The 19,761-nt window shown below is 40.0% G+C and overlaps 1 protein-coding gene across 5 annotated transcripts in view; it reads left to right on the top strand.

Moving 5' to 3' along the window:
- Positions 1–15,115: 15,115 nt before the first annotated feature.
- The window catches only part of SNAP91 (synaptosome associated protein 91), a 68,199-nt gene continuing 63,553 nt past the window's right edge, over positions 15,116–19,761 (top strand). For 3 of the 5 annotated variants that reach the window (XM_027644918.1, XM_027644916.1, XM_027644915.1), the window contains exons 1-2: positions 15,117–15,408; positions 16,012–16,171. In XM_027644918.1, the coding sequence (XP_027500719.1) occupies positions 16,042–16,171 (130 nt within the window). In that variant the 5' untranslated portion in view covers positions 15,117–15,408; positions 16,012–16,041. Of the gene's footprint in view, positions 15,409–16,011; positions 16,172–19,761 lie in introns of all 5 variants that reach the window. The other 2 variants (XM_027644919.1, XM_027644917.1) reach the window with 1 other exon arrangement.

Below are 19,761 nucleotides of genomic sequence, written 5' to 3'. Positions count from 1 at the left end.
TTTGGGATTTTTTTACAGTATGTATTTTAATCTGGAAAGGAAGGATTTTTCTTCTATCTTCAGAGAACTTCTAAGGCAGTCAGCCAATATAGAAGGTGTATTTGGAAAATTTCCCTTTGTTCAATTAAGACAGCTGGGAGCAATCCAGATTCAATGCAGTGCTTTCTGTAACCAGCTCTCATCAAATTTATTATTAATTTTTTTAGCGTAGCTTTCAAGTAAAACTTATGAGGATATTAAACTATGAAAAAACCATTCAGATGAAGGGCTGACTTCATCTCTCAAAAAGCAGGAGAGCCAAGGTTAAAACTGTCACTACTAGGAGACCTCTATAATATTAAAGAGACACAATGAGAACAAGCTAAAAATGGTATTTCAGGATTAACTCAATTTTTTTTAATGTGTTTGCAGATTTGTTACAGAACCAACTCCTACTTATGTTAGGTGACTAATCTCATTGCAATGTAGTAAGTAGGCAAATAAGACTTAGCCTTTAATGACTGTTAGCTTGCTGAATTAAATTATAGTTTATTTTAATAATTCTTTAAATATATATACCCTTAACTACTGAATTGATTTATATTTTTGATATTTGGTCCTACCAGTGACAGAATGAGCTGGATTTTATAGGGAAAAAAAGGAAGAATAAATATGTAAATCATGTTAAACAAGTATTGCCTGCCATGCTCTTGAGCACTGCCATCCGAAGTGAACCAGAGAGCAAGAGTATAAAATCAATGTCATATTTAACTGTGTTTCTTGGTCTGAAAGATTTTTAATTAAAAAAAAAAAGAAAGATTAGCCTCTCCCCTGTGTGCACAGATTGGGCTGAATTAAAGGTTTAGACTGGTGAATTGTTTCATAATTGGTTTTGATAGTAGAACTAGTATTATGTCTGGCTGTAAATTCAAAATCTATGGCAAGAATGCTGGCTAACTGGTAATCAAGTACTAGTTAATTTTATTGTAGAAACATGGCACAGTAATCTGGAATGAAATATGTACCTTACTAGAGATCTGTAAGAATTTTAAAAAAAAATAAAATTGTGAGAAGGTAGAATATTTATTAAAGTTTATGCCCTGACAGTGAAAACATTGCTTTTTTTAAACTAAAGAACTAAATGGAAGAAATGTGTGCATATTTGCTAGCAAACAAATACATCTTGAAGGCACAGAAGGTACTGAACTGTAGGAAGAAACATTAAATGAAATGATGACTGTTCCAGTTCTGAAAGATTTTGTGTTGGCTCTTTGTTGCAAGAGGGTTGGAGCAGTGCATGTTGTGATGATCTATGTCTGTCACTTTTATGCAAGTTCAAAAATTGCTGAAGGGAAATCTAAATATATTCAGGATTCTCTCTGAGATTCAAATTCTAAACCCTTTATTCATATCAAAGAATAACTTACTCCTTTTGTAGTCCTATAGTCAGTGCTCACCTTCCAGAATGAGGGACTTTTCAGTAGATATACACAGTGATGAGCATCTTTCCTACCAGTTGCTGTCCTGGTCCTTACATATTAAGCAAATTGGTTCTATCCTACATCAAGGAAAGATTTTTTTTCTGTTTATGCAAGCCTACAAAAAGCACTGAGGGCTACTGCGCAAGCCTATCTTCATATACTTCCCAAGTTTTGTGTTGCCATCCTGGTTTGTGCAATCGGAATCTCTAAAATCTCCATCACACTACATGCAATTGTTTGCACGTTTGTGGACACGCACACACACAGTCTCTCACTGAGTTTTCTTCTGCCAACTTTGGTAACTGAAAGGCATTAGAGCTTCCACTGGGTCTAAGTGTCACCAAATTGGATACAACAGTACAGGGTGTCTTTCCTAAATTTTGCACACAGTTTCTTCTCCTAAGATAAAATAATTCTGACTTATACTGGATGAAGGCCTTAGTATTGTATTTCTAGTAAAATCCATCATATTAAAATTGACTTGCTGAGTGAATGGGATGATAATATTAAGGCAAAAGCCTTTCAACCATCCTATACAGCTGCACAGACTGGGGATTAGCTTGTGGTCTACCTGAGCTATGTGAGTGGGAAGTCCCTGAAATGGGTATGTAGACAGCTGAACAAATCACCATAACTTTCTCTGCTCTAATATTATTGGGTCATGCAAGCAGCAGGAGATAAAAACACATGGCACAAATAGGTCAGAAACCCTCCTGATGGTCTCTTCCATGGAAGCAGCCACTACTGCAGCCTTCTGGAGGAGCAGATGTCCTGTTCCTTCTCCATCTGCATCTGGAAAACAGAGGGAGTTTCCCTTGCCTCCTCTTTCCCCATCTCTTCCACTCAGTTTCAAGGGAGAATATTAAAGCCTATTTACTCAGGATTTGTGGAGATCTCTAAATTCACCCTCTCTAAAATCTTCTTTTTCCTTTTAAAAGAGGGCTGCAAAGAAGGATGTTCTGAAGTATTTTCAGCAGCTCAGCAGGTCTCAGGTTTTGTGACCTTTGATACAGCCTGGAGCCTTTATTATTGCTGAAGACCAGGTGTTCATCCTGCACTTCCGCAACATCTGAAATTGTCAGCTATAAGGAAAGGGATTAATGACACTCTTGAAATCCCAGGCAGAAGACTGCAGAAGATTTGTACAAAGACACTGTACAAAGACACCAGAGGGATTTCTGCATGTTATGTGCTTTGCAGAGCTAACACTTTTCAAGTATCCTATCCCATTGTCTCTGCTTTGCAGGATTCATTCGGGGATAAAACAGTATTAATGGGGAAGTAAAGGTCACAGGGTTTAAATTAAATTGGTGAAGCTGTGACCAACATTCATCTTAGGTCACTTTAGGTGCCCACACCATGGATATTTGTGTGTGAGCTTATTACCTGGCTTTCCTTTATTGTCAAGGGAATGATATATGCAGGATTCATCTGATCCTTATGAAGGCATCTATTTTATGTTATGCTAAGATGGATTGTAGCTCAGAATGATCCCTTTTTGGCTGGAAAGCAGATAAATAGCTCAGCTCAATGTCCAAATTTCAACAAATGAATCACATTGCTAGAGGTACATCTCCGTCTCTTCATACTTGTGATATTGCCAGCACAGTGTACTCAGTCGTAATGGTGACAGGAGTGTAAACGAGAACTAAAACCACATGTAGCTTTGAAGAAAGTTATTACAATATAGGAAGAGCCAAAGACTAGAACATCACCCAGTAAGGACTGGAGAGAAATGCCCGCAATGGTCTTTTATTTCCCCAGTCACAGTGGGACATTTTTCACCCTTTTTCCCCCCTAGTGATTATTTCTCTATGAAAAAGAGTTTTACTGTTTTTAAGACAATACTTACATGTTAGGTACTGTAAAAGGCATCACAGTATTACGTGTTTAGGAAACCTCCTCTTAAAATACTATACCCGAAGTATCTTCAACAGATTTTAAGCTGACTGTGAGTCAACTAATCTTTTTTAGATCATTAAATGTTAAGTAACTGGTTTTTTACTTTTTTTACTCGAGTGGGTGAGTGGGTGCTTGAAGCTGGTTCACTGCAGGTTTTATTGTTGTTTTAAAAACACCCTATTTGGTTTATTTTTGCTATGAACCTTTATTATTTAGTATTGTCCTTTTGGGAAAACAGAGATATAATGACCCAAGCTGAAATATATCTGAAGCCATTCAGAAACACTATCTAATTCTTTATTTGCTATGTATGTTACATGCAGAAGAAAAGTTTAGTTATCCTTGCTTTTAAAAAAACCAACAAACCACAAACTGAAGGTGCATATGCACTTGAACAGATATCTCAGCTATATAATTTTCCTGTAAAAGACCAAAACAATGTATTGTTGCTGTGAATTGAACATGAGCCAGAACCAAGTTTACAGACCCACAGTCCTGAGAGATCATGAAGAATCCACGTCATCCAACTGTTCAAAATCATCAAAGTTCAGTGCTAAACTTAAAGATGTCCTTGTGAGTTTCAGAGAGAATTTTTTCTTGTTTATAGCTTTGTGTGTCAGGCTTGACAGCGAAGTTTATAATTAAACCTGAGTTCCAGACCTGTGAATAGAGAAAATTCTGAAACTTTTGATAAACCTCTACAGCAGTACAAATGACAAAACTGTAAATAAAAAAAAACCATTATTTTATCCAGGTTCTTTGGATTCCTGCATTCCTGGGGGATTTTGCATCATAAAGACGATGTGCTAGATTTTCATAAAGACCTCTGCCATCCATAACCCCACTCTGTCTCAGAAGAATCACGCCATCCTTACAGTGCAAAGTCTTACATTTCCTGTAATTCAGACCATTGGTTGTAATGAAGCCTGTAGGACTCATTACATCTCCATCAAACACATACAGGAAATCTGTCAAATTTTGACATTTTATATTCTGTACTTGTATATATAACTCCTCTCACATTCCATGCTCTTGTAAAGCATCTACATGAAAACTTTCTGCAGGAATACTGAAACAGAATATGGCTGAATTGTAAAACAAGGCAATCAGACATTAACCGTCCAAGGTAACCAGTGCAGAGAATTCTAGGTGTGTGAGGGATGCACAGGCAAGGCTGCCTGCATCAGATTTATTTGGGTAAAGAGTGCTAGCTCATGATCTTTTGTTGCCAGTGCTCAATAGAAAAGAAAGCTTTAAGAGTTCTGGTTTGTTTCTCCCAGTTTGTGAGCAGTGATACAGCAGCAAACTTCTTTTTCTTCCTTGAGATTTTTTTGAGGCAGTTAAATAACATTTCAAGGATATCTGACTGCAGTGAAGAACCAATACACTAAAAATCAGAGCACACAGGCGCATTCCTGCTCTGTCTTGTATCATCCAAAGAGTCTAAACACTATGGTAATCTCTAACAGTTTGAATTAACTCTACAAACCGCTCTGGCATTTTAAATAAAGGCTTACCACATAATTTAGGCTTAGTTTCATCAATACAGCTGAGCTATGGTCTATTTGATGCATGGCAGTGACCACTAAAATTCTCTTCAGTGTCTGATACAGGTTAGAAAAACCATGATGAAGGGCTGCAGCATCCCCAATACTGTTATTCATGGTTGAGATCAGCCATCTTTCCTACTGAGGGGCTGGAAAGAGACAGCATGCCATCCATACGTTGTTTTTACTCCACTAGAAATACTTTGTAGGATGATTCTGGTAGGTTTCCAGATCCTTTATGGGGCAGGAGTGGCATAAAAGGGCAGCAGCAGACTGGAAATCCAGCTCCATTATTCTGCTCAGTTACTTATTTGCCAATGCAGATCCTCAACAGGTACTTTTAATCTTAAAAAATGGGTGGTTTAAATTAATAATGATGGTAACAAGATGCAATCTAAATTAGTTATTCCACTTTATTACATCTATTCCACAGTCATTATCAGTGATCAGAATGACTATCAAGAATTCTGGATATCAAACCTTCATAACGGATTAGGTGAACTCTCTGATGTCAGGTTTGAGAGAGAAAGACCAGTTCACCCCTACTGAAAAAGTAATTTAATGATGACTCTACTACTAACGTACATAAAATGCATACATTACAGGTCTAAAGGATTGGTAGGCACATTCTGTCTTTTTCATGAGTACTTATCAAATAGCTTTATAATCCAGGTGAAATTCAGTGCAAGTAGAAAACAGTGTCTGCATGGCATAGAGAAATGGCTGTTTACTCTATGAGTGTTTATAAAAGGGACATAAATGCACATCATTAATTATTCTAAAAGATATAAATATAAATATGTCAGCATTATGCAGTGAGATAGCCTCCCTCTACAGTAGTCCCACTCAAATTCATCAAGATGAAACACCCACAAATACTGTGTTCTGCCCTGATCTGCCAAGTCTGACACTGTAAATGAAAAAAAAAGATGAAAAAAGATGAACTTCCATATTTTCCATATTCTCTTCCATATTAAATTCTAAGTACAGCAGTAAGACTTATTAACTATAATTTACACAGCTGTAAGCCACATATATATGTGTCCATGTGCTTATCAATACTGTTTGTACACCAAAATATAAATGGAGTATAATATAATATACATATTTTCTGTATCATACCCTTGCTACACCTTTTTTTTAAGATTTTTTCATTAATTTGCATTTTTCTGGCAATTTTTAGACTTAGTGCCTAGAGATTCACTAGAAGAATTGTTTCACGTTGAACAAAGATAGCCTTTTATTGGTTCTACTCCTTAGGTCTCTAGTGCTGCAAACAGCTTATTATGGAAGGTCTCTAGCACCATTAGCAATGTGGTGAGCACTTCCTCAACATAAAGAGAAGGCAGTCCCTGGGGGTAATAATACTTACATTCCATACAGTGAAGCTGGGAGGTTAAATTAGCATCTGTGAAGCACTTGGAGTTCTTCGAATGGAGGACGCCAAAGAAATGAAGGCTGAAGCAAAGTACATTGTGAAGCAAAAGTGTCAACAACCTATGCTACTCAGTAATGGCCGTAATTTTTCTATTAGCAACATGGAGGAATGAGACATACTACCCGTGGATCAGTTATTACAGACTGAAATTTTCCACTTAGGTTATTAATTATATACCCAGGGATACAAATAAGTAGCCCAGGAGACATGATCAGTTAGGCAATGTCTGTCTTCATTTTGCTCTCAATCCATGTTTGCTTCTAGAGGCTGTTCCTCTCTTTCAAGCACAAAAAATTGTACTCATCTTTAATCTCTTGTTCTTGCAGGTTCTGCTATGCTTCCTTTTATGTGGCCTCAGTCTGGGAATACAGGATTATCACTTCCCTTACCACAGTTTCTTCTAGAGATCATTTTAGCTATTCTGCCATCAGAAGCAGCATTTCTTGATCAAACCAGGCATGCAACGTATACAAGTATGCATACTAAAAGAGCACTGCCTTTTTCTAGTTATACCCTTTACGTCTCTATGTCACCCCAAATTTAGCACAATATTAGCCCTCACACATGGAATTTCTAATTTGAGGCAGGGTCAATAACTTGTTCCTGTCAATCTTTGGATCTTAGAAAACCAACAACACTTTCCAGAGCTGCAAAATACTCATAGTACCATCACTTTCAAGGAGAGTACTTGCACTCAGCACTTCCAGAAAACAGTCTGTCTCATCAGATAGCTAAACAAAGATTGAAAAATTTCAGTAATATTCTGCTTATTCTTCTTATAGGCTGAACTCAACTTGACATCAGGAAATATTTGGCTCTTTTTCTGAACTCAAAGTAATTAACAGGTAATTGTTTTCCTCTTAGACTAAGTATTCTACAGCAGCAGGATAAACACAGTTTGGCTTCATTAAGAATGATGCTTAAACATTCTTTATGGTAATTAGTATTTTTTTTAATACTTTGAGCAGTCAATAATGTGCTTACCCAACTGCACTAAACTCAAAAAGAAATTAACTTTGATTCATATTCTTTAAGTAGTAATTTAGTTTACTAACTAAGGTCAGGTGCTGCATCTCCTGTTAAAATTATGCTTTCTCTTGTGATAACATAAGTGTCTAGCCTGTGAGGAAGCATTCCTACCACGGTCTCATTAACCAAATCAACTCATCTACCCCATGCCAAATCTATGACCCTGGTTTTTTATAGTCCAAATTTTCCAGAAGTTGAGGCTGGCTTTTCTGGATTTCTCTTCAAGTATAAGCAGTTTTGATGAAATGAGAACCAGAGGATACAAGGGAAGAAATGAGGAATGCCCTGTAGGCAAGAAAACGCGGTCTCACTATGTGCACTAGATTGAACTGCTGAAGAAGGAGCAGCTGTGAACATCAGGATTGCACTGGGCAATGCCTATGCCAAGTATTTACCTGCATGGTGTGTGTGCAAACATAGGATTGGCCAGTTTTCTCCTGTGCTGGAATATATGCTTTTTTACAATTAGATGGTCATTATCAGACTGCAGAGTGAGCTAAAGAATGGTCAGGGGAACTTACATTTATCACTGTTCATTATAGGTCTCTGAGTCAGGATTGGAGATTGCAAAAACCTGATTACAGTCCTGCCGCTGTGAAAAACCTTTTGGCTTGGATGTAGTTTGAACCAACCATTCTGTGCAAAAGGATGCATATCTCCCTCTACAGAAAGAGTAACAATGTCTACAGCTGGGCAGGAAAAACTGCCATAGTACACGTCTATCATGAGAGTATGCATGGACCTCCCTATGAGGAGGACAGAAAGAGCCTTCAAACACTCTAATCCATTTTCTCAAAATTCTTGTAAGAGAACATGAAAATCAGAATTTAAGTAGTCTTGTAATGCCAGTGTCATCCCTGTCATACATAGAAATGAAAATGACACCCCAGTGCTGTTGGTGGTATCTGATTACAAAGTCCTAAGTCTGACCAGGTTTTTTTTCCACACAGCATCACACTGAAAGTTCAAATATGTTGTTTGCCTGTAATGACCCCTAATCCTTTTTCGGAGTAAAAGCTTTCCAGCAAAGTAATCTTATAGGATTTGCTTCTAGATATATGCACTTGACTGCATTAAAGTGTTAATGATTCCAGTTTACCAAGCTATCCAAAATCAGAAGGGCTTAGTCTTTTATATAGTTGTGACACAGTCAATATTATGCAAGACCAATTAACTGTGCAAGTCATAAAGTCAAGAAGAAGGAGTGAAAGAGTTGATTGACTGTGTCTCCTCACCAAATGGTTCTTAGGTTGCCACTGGAAGCCAGTACAATCAAAAGTGTCCTCCTGTGGGTGTACAGATTCAGTTAAAGAGCAACTTCAAGCCTGGAAGAGTAGGATGTGAGAACTCACCACGCCGTACGAGTCACACTACCACTTCAAAAGCACAGATGAAGAATTTGGTCTTACATTAGTAGTCTGAGTTTTAGGCTCACAGCCCTCAGCAAAATTATGATGTGCACGGAAAATACCAAAACCATTAAAAGATTAGGGATTAAGTATTGCTAAAAACAGAACGAAAAAATCATTATGATATATACGTATATGCATATAAAAGTTTTAGCATACATTCATATATCTAACTGCATAAACCAGCTTCTTTTCAAGTGAACAGAGGTCATATTTAGTCATAAGGTATTACAATTCATAATCTCCCTTCCCTTCTAAATACATGCTTATCTTTTTATGCTTAAAACTTATTTTACCCTCTGGGCTGAAAATCGTACTTTTATTTGACATATGTCTGAGATCTATTGAACCTCTGCTGAACAAATCTGTCACTGAAATTATAACTTCAGAAATTGCTTAGCAGACTTTGACTGTCACTTTACTGTACAGCTGAGTATTTCTGAGCCTAGAGCAGCGACAGACAGGGCAGGCACCTTGAACAGGAGGTGGGTTGCCCTTCCTGGCCTTGGCTGAAGGCCCACTGTCTTAACAGCTTTTGCCTAACAGTCTCTCCATCAGCTCCTGCAAACACCGGACAACATGTAAAATAAAAACATGCTGTAAATGCGCATAGTTTGCAAAAGGACTCAGAAGGTTATAGTTGCTGTTTAACAGTAGCCCCCCTTTTGCACAAATTGACAAGTTGCCAAGAGCCAGACAAGCAGGTGAGAGACCAGGCTTAGGTTTCAGGATGGCAGCCTTTACTGATTCAGCTGAGCAAAGAAATGAAATTTCCTTCTCTTGGTAGCCTTTTCTTTTTGGAAGAATATAAAGAAGCTTTCTCCTTTGCAAATCATTGCTAACTGCTTCTCAGCCCTAGTACTACTTGTGTTCAATGTAAGCTATGGCACATAATGCTTCCACTGACAAAGCAGACAGAAGCCAGGCAAGTCACAGTCAGCGAACCGTCCCTGGTTCTATACATGATGGCCATAGCCATGATACTACCACTATTGTATTAAAATACAGTTATTACAGCTGTACAGCTGTATTATTGCTGGTTTTAACACAAGAACAATTCACCATTTACAGAAAAATGCTGGCACTTTGTCAGTATGAATAACAAAATAATGCACTGTTACCAAAAAACGTTGGTTTTGCTTGAAAAGAAAAATTGAATGTCCACAAAGCCAAGGTAAGTTAAATGCCTATTGTCTTTCCATGGGTCAAAACTTCTATGGCATATGAAATTTGGATTTTATTTCAGGCAGCATCCTTCCCTCTTTGAGGAAATGATGTAGTTGTGAACAATGCCTTCAGAGTTACTTTGTGTTCAAAGACAGGATTGTCAATTAGTCAATGAGTAATAAATTTTAAATGTCAATTAGTAGTAAATTGTCTGTTTCTGTATAGTCCCGCAAATCTGTTTCATGATAATGTCTGTGAAGCCCAGCATGACTTCACCTAAATTTTTTAATAGTTGTTCTCCTTCCCACTATCAGCAGCTTCAATGGAATGATAAACATTTGTATTGAGGTTGACTTACAACTTTCTTAAATTACTCCTCACATCTGTCTAATATCAATATAAAGCTGTTATTTCTACATTGAATATATTAGAATATGTATCATCTATAGAAGCAGGAAGTTGGGTACCTTTTGGTACACAGACTTGTTTAATTAAGTCTGTAAAAGATTAGTGCTCAGCGTAAAAGAAAGGGTAAAAAAAAAAGATAGAAGTCTGAGTCTGTTGTGTGGAAGTCCAATATACTTCAAAACTCCAGACTTTTGCATTGGAGACTCTACTGGGATTACAAAATTAGTGATCAAAATCAATAGTAAATAATGAGGAGTTTCACAGGTACTGACTTTCATGATTACAGGACTTTTCCTCCATTTCTGATACGTGTGTCCATCTGCCCCCTTTCTGGTCTACTAACCTCAGTGTTATTGCCAGACTTAAGCCAAAAGCTACTCCAGCAGCAAAAGCTATCCTTGTGATGTGGATGACCAGGTCCACTAATGCATCAGTCAAGAGAGGTCTCTAAGATGACATGGATTTTAGGGTTTTCCTTGTGGGAACCAGCATGCTGGATAAGGGGAAGGAACACAGCTGTTTGATCTGTACAGAACAGCACAGCACATGCCAATTACTTCCTTTCTGTTATCATCAGCTCTCTAATATGCCAGTCGCTCCATGTTCTGCAGAACATGACCTCAGTTTGACATAGCTTAGCGACCAGTAAAAGAGCTTTGTGCAACTTTCTCTCTCCTATTAATTCTCTCCCTTATCTAAATTAACTTTTTAATTTTCAAAGTTCTTCAAATACACAAAAGAGGCATTTCCTATAGGATGTAGAGTGTATACTTAAACCTCTGAGCCTGTACCCTTACCACCATGTATTGCCGTTCTCTTAGATTGAGTTGTTGAAATGGTTCTCCAAAATGTAATGAATCTTCTACCTGGGATGTATGAAACCATTCAGGCTATGTCCTTCTCAGGCCATCATTCTGACTAGAAAATTGACAACCTTCTTTATTTTCTCTTTGGCACTTTATATCACAGCAACCAAAGGAACTACTGGAACAGTTGCCATCAAGGAGCGTGAGTACAGAGGCTGAATGAATTGTTCTGGACAGAACCCACACAAGACCAAGCAATGAGGCTACATTTAACAGCAAAAGCACAGAAACTCCTAGGTATTGCACGATTTGAGTATCTACTGTTGTTTTGCAACTTCTGTTGCATGCGTTGTAGAGGAAGCATACTGCTACCTGGGTCCATCAACCTGATACAAAGTCATGAGGATGCTTCTCTTTTGAAAAGTCTTCTCCCCCTCTCCAGAACTAAACAAATCTGTTCAGGACTGCTGCTGTCACTATGGTTACAGACAGCCTCTCCAGGACCTCTATTTGTACCACTGGCCCTAAAAGTAAGAGAGAGAAGCAGAGCAGCAGCACTGGGCCTGATGGTGGCTCAGGCATAAACAGGATGGAGTCTAAACCTCTGCCTGGCCTCTGAAGGCAGGAAGAAAGGGTGTTGAAGCTGGTTGAAGAACTGGAAGAGCTGACAGGAGAGACTGGTGAGAAGACCCTAACTTTTGAGTGTACTTTCGTGCATGAAATACTGTCTGCATGCTTTACATCACCCAAGACATGGGCATCTCTGGTGCAGAATTCAAGTGTGATGAATCAGCCCTAGACATGCCTCCTTCCCTCCATATGGGTGTCTGAATGTCAGATTAACACAGACCAACTCTTTTTTTTCCTCATTTCAAATTCAGTTAAGAATTATCTTTGTGCATTTGTCTCAAAATGGCTATTCAGTTTGTTATTAATACATCTTCTCTCCATTAAGGTTTTCATTATGAAGTATAAAGCAGGTTTTCAATATGAAGTTGAAAGCACAGTTACAAAGAGTCAAAAACGCCCAATTCTGTGTTATTCTTAACAGCAAGAACCCTCTCCAGCTGCTTATATGGCCCTCATCTAGACCTCCTAGTGCCTCTCACCACCCAAACTGTCAACCTGGGTTTCACACAGCCAGCATACCAGGCAACTTCTCAGGACTTAGTCTAAAACTACCTTGTCAAATGGCAACCCCAATCCCCTATCTACTTAGGCCTAGGCAGCTCTCTCCATGCTCTCTCCTTATTCAATATGGTTCCTATTTCCTGTGTGGCTTGAACTCTATTTTGTAAGGTTGGGTTATTTTTTGGGGGGTAGTGGTTGGGTTCAAATCCAAAAGCAATTCAGTAGATCACATCCCTTCACTTTTAATTTTAAGAGTACTGATATCTTCTTGTCCTACCCTCTTAAAGCATCTTAGGTTTTCATAAAGATCATCATGCATCAAAAATTCACATGACATGCTTGTCAGGAATGAGATTTGTCTGAAATACCTCATGAATCTCTCATGTCAAATGACCCTGATTTTGCTCAACAAAATCTTTGTATGCAGAAGTCAATGGAAGTCCATCTCCTGACTGTAAGAAGAAATAGAAGAGTTCCATGTGGAGCAGTACTGACCAAATGTGATACAGATGTAAATAAGAAAAATTTTCGTAGGGGATTTTATTCATTAGACTGGTTATTTGTTGGTGAATATTCAAGTAATGGCAGATAAATTCAAAGCCTAAAAGGCTTCTGTAATTGCATTCTTGCAAATTTTTCCTTTGGATGCTTCAGATTGTGACTTAGACACCTGCTGCCTTATAACAAAAATACTGAAGGATCTCTTTATTATTTGCATTTAAATGCGGTTTGCAATGCATAAACTTTAAGGCAATAGTACAAATTATTTGACTTATCTTTTCTGTAAATATTTCAACAATATGAAGATATAAAATTAGTATTAACAATCATAGTTTTTGGTGACACAGATGAGAATCTCAGTAACAGAAACTGCTGATTACAATCTGGACTAGTTCAGAAAGTATCCAGACCTCCAACTGAAGATGTACACTAGATGTTAGTAAAAGTTTCATCACTAATTAAATACTTTTCCTAGTATAAAGTGAAAACTGTCTTGCTTGCAGCAAATAAAAACACTCTAAATTTCTGCTGGGTGGAATCAGCAAACTCCAAAACAATTTATGGGTTTTTTTCCTTCTAGTTAAAAGGAAACCTTTTTTAAAGTCAAGCCACTCTAAACTCCTGTCAGTTTTACCAAGAAAAGTTGAGTCATTCTTAATGCCAGTAATGAAACAAGAAGTATCTGTAGATCCCAACCGTTTCTTTTCCCTGAAATCAATCGGAACTATGACACCAATAACTGATTGTGAAGTATAGAGGAAAAACTGTTTGTGTGCCTCTGCTAAGACATGCTTCTAGTTGCCACAAATCACTCCATTGATGACAAATTTCTAGGTAACGGAAGTTAACATTTCTGTGGTAAACGAAACACAATTTCCAAATATTATTAAAATTTGTCTGTACTTGAACAGTGGACTATAGTAGTGCTGAAGAACATACTACTATATTATCTTTCTGTGCAACTCCAGTGTTTATTCATTTGCTACTCATTACTGAATAGGGCTGAGAAGTACAGATATGTTCTCACTATGGGATAATAAAAGTCCCACTTACAGGAACATTCAAAGTTTGCAGACCCATAACGCTGATTGCTAACAGCGACATACACTTTACATCTTTTTAGAAACGAAATCTCTCTCCATATTCAAACACTGCATTTGAGAAAACTTTTGAATCTTGAAATCCAAACATCTTGATCTGCTCTGCAGTTAGAGAGGAATTTAATGAAGAAAATTTAGTCAATATCAAAAGCCTGAACATTCCAATACATTTCTTGAATTGACACAGGCACCATTTTAATTGCTGTTTTGGAAGAGATTTCCCATAGAAAAGATTACTTAAACTTTTGAACATTAGTTTAACAGCATTCCCAAGCTTTCAGGCTGCGTAGGACTTTAAAATCTCCTGGTTGTCAGGTTAAAAAAAAAAAAAAACAAAAAAAAAACGAAAAAGAAGAAGAAAGAAGTAGTAGAAAAGCTGCTGTTTCATACTGTCACAGACCACAATCCATTGTCAGTATTTTGTTCCTGGCATAATAAATGAAAATGGTGCCGTATGTCTTTGTATGCAACAAAACCCAATTATCACTTCGTGTGCACAAATCTTCAATACTGACCGTACATAGTGTTTTCTCCAGCTAATTAATAACATACACTGACATCGTCTTCTGAAATGTGTTCTACCGGCAGCTCGAAGTAATTGCTACCACTGCCATTTCGTTTAGACCCCACCCACTTAAATCACTTTACTCCAAAACTAAGTTCAGCCAATTTATGGTAATATATGTATGCTACATTTCCCAATACTCCACGGATCACTCCGTTAGGCTCCAATTACACAATTAAATTGTGGCAATATATCCTCTCGAGTGTAGCACTGGGTTGTAACCAAGACCTTTAGGGTATCTTAGATAACAGAAAGAAAACCCTTCAGGGAACATATTTCAGATGTCTTTGATAACAATAACAACATCATAACAATATTATGGAGAAATCTAGTCTATGTGCAGTTTTGGGATCCCTCAGGGCGTTATTTTAAGCGTTCACGATAGGACCACGATGCAGCCAGGGAAGCATCAGTGGCTTCAGCTTCCCGCTAACCTCCGTGCCCCGCGCATCCCCAGCGGGACAGCCTCCGCATGGGGGCAGCTCCGGCCGACCGCCCCCGCCGCCACCTCCGAGAAGCGGGATGCGGGTGGGGGAACGGGGTCACCTGACTGCGCCGGGCCACCGATCTGCGGCGGCAAAGGCAGCGCCGCGCCGGTCCGCTCCGCTCCGTCCCGCCCTCTGCACCGGGGTAGGGGCGGCGCTGCTGCGGCAGTAGCGCGGGGATTAGGCTGCGGGAGGATTAAGCCGCCGGCTGGAAATAGCAGCGTCGGCTCCCGGGCGTGGACGCCCAGCGCATCCCCGGCGGCGGCTGCGGGAGGGGCAGCCCGCCCCGCACCTGGGGCTACCGGGGCCAGGGGTCCGGGGAGGGGGCTGCTGCGCCGCGGAGCGTCTCGCCAGCGGGCCGGGCGGCGGGCCGGGCCGGGCAGCGGTCGCGGCGGGAGGCGGCGGTGCCCTCCCCGGAGAGGCGGCGGCAGGAGGACGGGAGGCAAGGACGCACTGACAGGTCGGCCGCTGGCGCTCGCTGCATCCCGCTCTGCCCCCGCGCCGGGATGCTGCATGGCGCTGTGCGCCGCCGCATGCAGCGGAGCCCCGTTTCCCGGCGCGGGGGGTTCCCTGTCGGGGCCAGGGGGTGGCGGAGGGGGGAGGCACCGGGAGGGCATAACATGGCGCAACGGTGCCATAATCTCCCATCGAGGAGGCGGCGGGGCGGGCGCTGCAGCGGGGCCGGGGCGCGGCGGCGGTTCCTCCGTGGGGCCGGCTCCTGGGGCGGGCACTGCCGGGGCAGGTGCGGGAGGGGTTCCTTTCCCCCTGTCCCGGGGGCTCAAACGTTATTTGTGTGCAGCCTCCTTCAGCTGCCGTCATTATTTCTCCTTCATCCGTTCCTTGCAACGCCTAAAATACCCTTCTTTCTGCCCCAGGCGGCTTCCAGCTAGGCAGAGGCTTACACAACGGGGCGGGGGGTCTGCACCTCGGGAGGGGCCGGGCTGCCCGAGGGACCATTGTGCGTGTGTCTGTGTGCCCCTGCCTGTGCGTGTCTCTGCCGTGCCTATCCCCGGCGATAAACCTGGGATCTCCCGTTCCCCTCCCGTGTTTTCCGCCCCTGCAGAGGAGACAGCAGCCAGCACGCCGTTCGAAGATGTCGGGTCAGACGCTGACAGATCGCATCGCAGCTGCTCAGTACAGCGTTACGGGATCAGCCGTAGCCAGAGCCGTCTGCAAAGCTACCACGCATGAAGTGATGGGGCCTAAGAAAAAGCACCTGGACTGTGAGCATCCCTTTTTGTTTCCCCAGCAATGGCCTGGGGCTGAGGAGCCTGCCCGCAGGGTGCTTTGGTGGGCCTTTGAGCCGGCTGGCTGTCACGCTTGCTGTAATCCAGCTTGCAGAGCGTAAGAGTGATGGGAAATCTCCAGGAGAGGATGAGTTATTATTGCATTTCTTCTCTTATTGCATAATACTGCTCTTTCGGCCATTTTTTTTCTCATGACCTCTTGCCTTTTATCTAGGAAGACAGTGCAAAGAGTGCCTTGTGGAGCAAGGGCTTGGAAAGAGGGGAGGGGATTGGACACAGGGCAAAATGGACACACACTTGTCACTGCCTACTTCGCTCAGGATTAAGCTGGGCTGAGGTATACATAAATGCTATGTCCAGAGCTGGCCAAGCACCGGTAGGAGTGTGGCCATCTCCACAGCAGACTTCTGAAGAGGTTTAGATGATGGTGGGCTTAAATGGTAAGGCACTGGGATAATGTTGTGCTGTAGATAGGGACAACCTTTGGAGGGCTTAAGGGCTGTTGCTGAGGTCCCAAATATCTGACAGCAACTTCTTGAGCTGCCCAATTGTTTCCATCATGTTTTATTGAAGATGCTGGCGGCTTTATCTCATAGATTTATGATGTATTCTGGACTGATGTTAGCTAGTTTAGCCAGGAAACAAGGTTGAAGGCAAAACATTTATTAAAAAACAATGAGCTAGTGATGGTTTGTCTTAACAATTTCAGTTCAACTGTCAGTCCCTGCTTGGAGTCACCAAGTAGTAGAATAGTGAAAGAATTTAGTTGTGTGGTGTTAACTAGTCCTGTTTACCAGTAGTAATTCTGTCCAGCACTGAATTTGGCAGATCAACAGCAGGTTTTACTGTCTAAAATTAAGTGGGTTTTGCATGGTTTTTCGGACATGGTAAGAAACACTTTCAAGTAAAGATCAGCAGGTTTTATACCAGGCAGTCTCTTGGCTGCTGGCCATTAATAAGTAATACTGGTGCAGGTGTTTGTAAGTACAATTCTGATGATGCTGTATTTGTTAAAAGGAGGTAGTATTACTTCTGGAAAATACTTGCAGATTTCAGTTCTATTGACTTTGTAGCTAACCCTCAAAGTGACAAATGGTATGCTGGTCTTTCACTGTATCTAAATATTCTTGTATATATGGCTAAGAAATGCTGGTCTAAGCAGCATTCATTGAAGACTGACTTGGGTCTGAAATGTTTAAATCAGTCTTAAAATCATGTATTCTGTCTTGTTTTCTTGTATATTTAAAAAAATCATCTTGGTTATTGATATCTCTCCTATGTTGTTGTTTGGTAGCTGTGGACACTTTAATCTGTAGGTTGTGTCTGGACTGTCCTACTGTAACTGTTACTAAAAGCTTTAGCTAAAAAAAAAGTGTAGCTCATGTATTTAAAATATTCATCTTGTGTCTCTGTGTATGTATATATACATATATATATATATATAAGTAAACACACATATATACACATACTATCTGGAATAGGCAGGATTAAAGAGAGGTTGAAATAACCTACCAGTGCTATATTAAGGACTCTGAAGGGTCTGTGTTTGGATATTGGCGCTAATATTACTGCTTCAGAAAGTGAGTGTAGTAGAAACAGAAGCCAGTAGCATTCTGTGCAATTTCATATGTACCTGCATGTCAGACAAACAAGAGGAAGAGAAATTATAATTTCCTGTGAAGATACATCCATGCTCATTTTTCCTTCTATTTTCCAATCTGTATATAACAGTTCAGAGTTTAACTATCTGGTATGATTAAGGACAGAATCTTGTCTGTGGCAGATATGCATGTTCAAAATTTGTGGACTATAAGTGAAAATCAAGTTCATGTTTTTAAAGAAAAAATATTATCAGGCTCTTAAACCTTAGGCATATCCTCATAACTGTGAATTGACAGGCAATTTCTTGAACTCTGACATATGTCTTGTGAGCAAGTGTTAAAATGGGGTTTATATATTGTAATAAGACAGTAAATTACAAGTTCATCCTCTGAAAGAGCAATGCACACATGCATACAGGAGATATGCTGCTAAGTGGAGGTAGATATAAACCATGTGGCTAAGTGCGTTTCAAACTGGATAAGTAGCATTTGAAGATGTGGAGAAGGAAAGATGAAACTAACCAATGCCTTACAATAAGTTTTAAGTCAAGGTACAAATGCCTTACAATAAGTTTTAAGTCAAGGTACAAATGCCTTACAATAAGTTTTAAGTCAAGGTACAAAGGATTTAGATGACTAAAACTTCAGGTAGCCTGGAGTGATGGTTGGAGTGATGCTTTATGAAGGTCTGTAATTCTAGTATTGATATTGGGGTTCTGTGTCCTTAGGGAACTCCATATTTTTGTTAGTGTTTTAGTAGCCAGGTGTCATGTCACACAACCCCTCTTCTACTCCCCTGCTTAGCAACTGGGCTTTGTAAATTAAATTGAGAGATCAACTATTTAACATGAGTTAAGTAGTTCTGTAAGGATAGGATACAATGAAGTCTGCCCTCATATGTTTTCTGCAGAAGATATTAGTTCCAGAGGGTTATAGGAAGATTATAGATGAAAAAGTGTAGGGTGTTTTGGTTTGGTTTTGGGTTTTTTTGATTTGTTTGTTTGATACAGATTTTCTCCTGAGTATTACTTAGAGGGAGCTTGCTCTTAGGAATAAAAAGTATGATTTGGATATGAGTGCATGAGTGTGAGGAAGGAAGGAAAGAACAGAATTAATAACGTCTTCCATGAACAAAAGCTGAGCTGCTGTTTGCTTTTGTGTGTTTTTCTGTATGTGCATAGTTTTCAAATATGGACTTCAATATAGATGCTTCTGTCCTTTGGCATGGGCTCTGGGTGCTGCACAGGCTGGTTATGTAAAGAAGTACTGAAGAATCATGAGGTTGCTATCATATGCTCAGCAAGATATACCATTTTCTTGAACTCCACTCTCATACTAATGAATTTTCAGCAACTGCTGGAAGTAGTGCAAGATGGCATTAAATGTGCTTCTCAAATTCCTATGGGGAGAAAAGGAATGTAAATCTGGACTGCTCTGATGGTTTGGGACAGTTGATATGTTAAAGCTCTTAACCAAAAGTTGCAATCTTAAAGTTGTCTTAAAGTCATCAGAATGATACGGACTTATATCCCTCAGCTAACCACGTTGTGTTAACTAGATTACAATTAGATACGGCAAATGAAGAAAGTCTTCCCATGAAGAAGTGGTTATTAGCAACTTTATTTTGATGCAATGAGAAGGGCCATTGCAGAGTGGGTGAATAAGGCATATGGATATATAAACTGATAATTCTAGTGGGAAGACAATCCTAGGGCACAGCATTGAAGTTTCACTCTCAGAATAGTTCTGAAAAATGCACTAAGGCTTCACTGAGGGTTGTGTGGGACAAGTACAATCTCAAATGGTGATGACTGATGGTATGAACAGGGAGGTGCTTTTGGAGAAGGGAAATGACTTTAAAATGTGAAAATACATGCTAGATAAGGGAAAAGTAGGTAGATCTGAACTTGGTCCTTTTATAGAGGATCTCACTCAGAAACAGACAATCAGGCTTTGATTTAGGGA

Source organism: Corapipo altera, unplaced genomic scaffold (genome assembly GCF_003945725.1).
Source record: "Corapipo altera isolate COAL_440 unplaced genomic scaffold, ASM394572v1 2, whole genome shotgun sequence".
Taxonomy (NCBI): Eukaryota; Metazoa; Chordata; class Aves; order Passeriformes; family Pipridae; genus Corapipo; species Corapipo altera.
Note: the sequence above shows the minus strand (reverse complement) of the source record. Positions and strands in the feature narration are given on the sequence as shown.